Source organism: Lycium ferocissimum, chromosome 10 (genome assembly GCF_029784015.1).
Source record: "Lycium ferocissimum isolate CSIRO_LF1 chromosome 10, AGI_CSIRO_Lferr_CH_V1, whole genome shotgun sequence".
NCBI lineage: Eukaryota > Viridiplantae > Streptophyta > Magnoliopsida > Solanales > Solanaceae > Lycium > Lycium ferocissimum.
In genome coordinates this window covers 14,679,754-14,686,017 of record NC_081351.1, presented here as the reverse complement: position 1 = coordinate 14,686,017, position 6,264 = coordinate 14,679,754, and the positions used below count along the sequence as shown (strand labels likewise).

The 6,264-nt window shown below is 37.4% G+C and overlaps 1 protein-coding gene across 1 annotated transcript; it reads left to right on the top strand.

The window, feature by feature from the left end:
• The first annotated feature begins 438 nt into the window (after positions 1–438).
• LOC132032571 (polyubiquitin-like) lies at positions 439–2,360 on the top strand. The gene has a single exon (XM_059422201.1). The coding sequence runs from the start codon at positions 518–520 to the stop codon at positions 2,117–2,119; it is 1,602 nt and encodes a 533-aa protein (XP_059278184.1). The 5' UTR covers positions 439–517; the 3' UTR covers positions 2,120–2,360.
• Positions 2,361–6,264: the final 3,904 nt, after the last annotated feature.

Genomic DNA, 6,264 nt, shown 5'->3' with positions numbered 1-6,264 from the left:
GTTGAATTTTCTGCAGTTTGTGCTATTTGTTTTGTTGGATCTGTGTTTAGAATCAGAAAGCCCTGTTATTTGTGTTTTAAAATTTTAATCTTGATTTTGTTTCAATGTTTTGTATGTGAACCAAGTTGAGTTTACTGTATTTTGTGTTATATTTTATGTGCTTATGATTTGAAAAACCTTTTAATGTTGATCTTCATTTTGTTTCAGTGTTCTTATATTCACCAAGTTGAGGTTTCTTATTGTGTCTGTGTTTAGAATCAGAAAGGCCTTTTTATTCTGTTGTAAAAACTCAGTTTTGATTTTGTTTCAGCGTTTTGTATATGAACCTGTTTATTGTCTGAAAACCTTCTAATTCTATTTTAAAAAGCTCAAATCTTGATTTTCTGTATTTTGTGCTGTCTGTATATTGGGTTTGTGTTTAGGATCTGGAAAACCTTTCAATTCTATTAGAAAAACTCAAACGTGATCACCAATTTGAGTTTTTTGTGCTAATTTTTGTTGAATTTTGTATATACAGATGCAGATCTTTGTGAAAACCCTCACTGGTAAGACCATCACCCTCGAGGTGGAAAGCTCCGACACCATTGACAACGTTAAAGCTAAGATCCAGGACAAGGAAGGCATTCCCCCAGACCAGCAAAGGCTGATCTTCGCCGGAAAGCAGCTTGAAGATGGCAGAACCCTAGCCGATTACAACATCCAGAAGGAATCCACCCTCCACTTGGTGCTCCGTCTTCGTGGTGGGATGCAAATCTTTGTCAAAACCCTCACAGGAAAGACAATCACTCTCGAAGTTGAAAGCTCGGACACTATCGATAACGTCAAGGCTAAGATCCAAGACAAGGAAGGCATTCCTCCAGACCAGCAAAGGTTGATTTTTGCTGGTAAGCAGCTTGAAGACGGTCGTACTCTCACTGATTACAACATCCAGAAGGAATCCACTCTCCACTTGGTCCTTCGTCTTCGTGGTGGGATGCAAATCTTTGTCAAAACCCTCACCGGAAAGACAATTACACTCGAGGTTGAAAGCTCCGACACCATCGATAACGTTAAGGCTAAGATTCAGGACAAAGAGGGTATCCCACAAGACCAGCAAAGGCTGATTTTTGCAGGCAAGCAATTGGAAGATGGCCGTACACTCGCTGACTACAACATCCAGAAGGAATCAACCCTTCACTTGGTTCTCCGTCTTCGTGGTGGGATGCAAATTTTTGTTAAGACATTGACTGGCAAGACAATCACTCTTGAGGTTGAAAGTTCTGACACCATCGACAATGTCAAAGCCAAGATCCAGGACAAGGAAGGCATCCCCCCGGACCAGCAGAGGCTTATCTTTGCCGGCAAGCAGTTGGAAGATGGCCGGACCCTCGCTGATTACAACATCCAAAAAGAGTCCACTCTCCATTTGGTGCTCCGTCTCCGTGGTGGGATGCAGATCTTTGTTAAGACCCTCACTGGGAAAACAATCACTCTCGAGGTTGAAAGCTCCGACACCATAGACAGTGTTAAGGCGAAGATCCAAGACAAGGAAGGAATCCCACAAGACCAGCAAAGATTGATTTTTGCTGGTAAACAGTTGAAAGATGGAAGGACCCTAGCCGATTACAACATTCAAAAAGAGTCCACTCTCCATTTGGTGCTCCGTCTTCGTGGTGGGATGCAGATTTTTGTGAAGACTTTGACTGGCAAGACTATCACTTTGGAGGTGGAAAGCTCTGACACCATCGACAATGTTAAGGCCAAGATCCAGGATAAAGAAGGAATCCCACCAGACCAGCAAAGGTTGATTTTTGCTGGTAAGCAATTGGAGGATGGAAGGACTCTGGCTGATTACAACATCCAGAAGGAATCAACCCTTCACTTGGTCCTCCGTCTCCGGGGTGGGATGCAGATTTTTGTGAAGACATTGACTGGGAAGACCATTACTTTGGAGGTGGAGAGTTCTGATACTATTGACAATGTGAAGGCTAAGATTCAGGATAAGGAGGGAATCCCACCAGACCAGCAGAGGCTGATCTTTGCTGGGAAGCAGCTCGAAGATGGAAGGACTTTGGCGGACTATAACATCCAAAAGGAGTCAACTTTGCACCTTGTCCTCCGTCTCCGTGGTGGTTTTTAAAGTGTCTGTGTTTTGGGTTTGTTAAGTATTAGTATCTGTTACTTGTGATCTTGTGAAAGAGAGACTTGTTCTCTTATGTTTGTGAATAATAATGTCCGAGTTAATGTTTAGAATGTTGGCCTTGGACTTTTCTGTCTGCAGCAATCAATGAGAAGACTGTGATCTCAAAGTTTAGTCTTTTAAGCTCTTGTGTAGTTCTAAAATTTGATGCAACTGCGAAGTTGATGATCTTTAATGTGGCGCCGTACTGTTATGTTTTCTTACTTTGTTCAAGTCCAGTTTATTACATGCATCGTTGATGAATTCTGATATGTTGGGGTGCCAAAATGGCTCAAGAGTCTCTAAGCTATAATTAGAGATGCTTAATTGAATGCTCAATTTTAGTACTGAAGGTGGATATATTGATGTTAAGCGTACCAGTAGCAGCAGGAGTTTTAAGATGATCTACAGGACATCCTGTATATTGTCACGCGGGATTGATCTCTCATTGTATGCAAGAAAAAAGGGGACCAGTGTGTACTTGTGCTCTCTTTGTAGCCTAATTTCTTTATAGACTAACATGTACTACTATGTAATTCCTTCAGAAGATTGTATATTTTTGCTTAGTTTAACCTGATTCTTGTCCTTGTTATTTGGTGAATTCTTCTCCGTAGCAGGTCATTTCAGTTTTAGCCTTAATGTAAACTTGGAACTAGTTGCAAATTCTTCTGTAATTCCAATCAGCATGTGAGACGGGGAAGTTTTAAGAGCCTGTTTGGATTGGCTTACTTTAGGCGCTTTTAAACCAAAATAGACCTACTCTTGTGATGTGACCAAGAGAGTTGAGAAGACTGAATTCTCTTATGTTTCTATTTTGTGAATATTGATCTTGGATTCTCTATTCTTATATATCTCGAACTTTGATCTTAAGTACTTTAGATATCCTGTGTAGTTTTACACCATTGACATCTGCATGTTGAGCAGGCTTTCTTCGTCGTTTGCCTAATATTAGTCTTTGTAACTGTGTATTCTTCATGCAGTCTCCTGAACAGTATATTATATTGATATTTTCTTTTTATGATGCAAGTTAAGATGTGTCAAATTTAACTAGAAAGTCAGCCATCTGCTGTGGTCATCTCTAAACCTTTGCAGTTTTAGCTCTGTTGGCCTGATAGATCTAGTAAATTGATTATGGATATTCACAAGCGTCTAGGATTTCATGATTCTGCGTTTGGCTTCACTTGTTGAATCCGAGCTATGCAAGGACTCAGGGATATAGTAACTACTAACTAGCAAATAAGTGGGGATACTTTTCAATGAACTGGGAGTGGTTGGTTGAGCAGCGAGGTCGTAAAAAGGTCTTAGAATTTGTGATTTGCTTTCAGTTGCAGCATTCAATGAACTTGAGCTAAAAGTGGTTGGTTGATTAGCGGGGTTTTAAAAACGTCATAGAATTTGTCATTTGCTTTTATCTAGTAAGCAGACACGAATCTATGCTTTTCAGATTAAGATGGTGGATGGAGTTAGGTGGTTGTTATGTTCTGAACTTGCTGAAAATAGCCTTGTTATTTGTGGTCAATGAATGTGTATCACGGTTGCATACTTCTGTTTTCTTACTGACAATGGCTTTGTTAATTAGAACAATTATCTTCCCTGAACCACAACACAACCGGGCACACGGCCTAGCATTTGACAAATCTAATAAACAAGATAGAGCAATTATTTTTACACTATTTGTGCAGTGCACTTTCCGGCTAAGAAAATTCAATTGAACTCCTTGACTTCCTTTTGTTCGCCACTCAAACTCCGTAATTGTTATAGGCCAAACGTTTTTTTCGCTCCACCCTTAGGAGCTCCCTTTTTTGCTTCTTTGGTGACTCGAACCATAACGTGAAGGGTGCTTACAATCTGAGCAATCAACCCCATCTTGTCCAGGCTTTAATGATCAATCCCTAACATTTATGTTTTGATCTTCCACCATCCTAGTCGTTACGACTCAACACTATATTATTTATATACTTCTTAATATAAAAGGATTGATATATTTTATTTCAACAAAATCTTACGGTATTGTCACACCTTACGGGTGAATGTTATAATAAAACTAAAAACCTTACCTTATATAAAGGCAGTAGTAAAGAAGACCTTGAGATTGCACCAGCTAAAATCTTTGTGTAACTAATGCAATAATTGATCACATAAAAAGAATATGCATAACTAAAGAGATCTTTTGGTGGCGATGTTAAAATCATTTGCTTTAAGATTATTTAAATATCCTAAAGTTGAGTAATAACTTCCTATATGACAATATTTTTATTATTTACGTAATTAATTAATTAATTTATTATTATATAAAATAATCACTAAATTATAATTCGCCACAATTAAGCATGTATTTTTCTTTTTGAATAATCAGTATGTACCCACAACTCGATTCTTCGATCTATTTTCTTTTGCTATTGTCTACGAATCCACTGACTTTCTAACTTCGGCCTCCATTTGACAGATGTTTTCTCTTTTCTTATTTTGAGTGTGGGAGCTGGATAGGATCGTTGCCCACAAAGTATGTGGTTTAGCGGATGAGCCTGCTCTTTCCTTAATCAGAAATCTCGGGTTCGAGTTCTAGGTATAGATATTTTTTTTTTTTTTTGCACGGATTGTCCTTCAAAGGCAATGGTCTTTCATTTTTGCCACTCAAATTGTTGGTCTTTAATTTTTTCCCTTCGCTTAAAAAAGTAACTGAAAATATCTTGAGGTTTGGGGTTCGAAGCTCCATTCAGTCAAAAATTAAAAAAAATCGCAAGGTAGAGTTTCATGCAAACTATACCTTAAGGTAGAATTTGCTATCTTAAGGAAAACTCTGCCTTGGGATTTTTTTTTAATTTTTTAACGGAGCAAGGGTTCGATCCCGGAACCCAGGAGTTTTTAGGCGAAGCGCAAGACCAACAATTTGAGGGGCAAAAATTAAAGACCACCCCGAATAAGGACAATCGTGCAAATTTCCCACAGAAAAATCCTTAGCAGGAAGCTTTTCATGAATGGCCATATGCAGCCCGATTCCGGATTAATATGGCTCTAATGGGGGTATCGGATACCGGATGAGAAATTAAAACAAAAAAAGAAAAAAGAAAAAAAGAAAAAGAAAGTTGGACTATTAAAGTTTAAAATTTAATGGGTCATCTGCACGATTGCCCTTCAAAGGCACTGGTCTTTTATTGTTGTCCCTCAAATTGGTGGTCTTTATTTTTTGCCCTAAGCTAAAAATCTTTTGGTTTTAGATTTGAATCCCTGCTCAATTAAAAAAAAAAAAATTCAAACTCTACCTTAATGCAGAGTTTTACCTTCAGGCATAAGGCAATTTTTTTTACTTAGTTAGAATTTTACAAACCTCTATCTTAAAGCTTAACTTTTGGGCAACAGTTAGGCTTTAAGGTAGAGATTTGCCTTAAGAAATAATTTTGAGTAAAAAAAAAAAAAAAATTATTTTAAAGCAAACTTCTGCCTTAAATCCAAATAGGCCAAACTTTACTACAAACTTTTACCTTGCGAAATTCTTTCTTTTTCTATTGAGCTGAAGTTCGAATTCAGAACCTCTAACTATTAGCCGGAGGAAAAAATTAAACACCATTGCCTTTGAAGGGCAATCCCCACAAAAAAAAAAAAAAAGAAATTTAAAACTCTATTATTAATAAATAAAAATAAACGAGGCCTTAAAAGTAATTTTAGGCCTTTATTTATACATAACTTGTCCAATTGAAAAGCCAAACTATTCTATTCTCTGTGCACTTAAAACTTGTCCTCTATTTGCTCACACTTATCAAACCCGGTCTAATATCTACAAACCGTAATTTTCCAATCAGGTAATTTTTTTAATTTGTAATCTTGATAATCTTCAGATCCTCTAAATTTGACCTGTCTCTCTAGTTTTTACATGTGATAAAAATCAGTTTTTTATTTGAAAATTGGTTTCTTTTTGGGAATTTTATCTGATAGTGATTTGATTTCTATAGCTTTAGCTTAGTGTTAGTTAATCTTGATAAACTTAAAAGAACACAAATATGAAGGGCAAAATTTAAAGATCACTCCAAAAAAAGGGCAATCCGTGCAAAAAAATGATCCGAATTTCTCTCCAAAAGCCCAAAACGCGCCTGTAGATCCGAACCGCT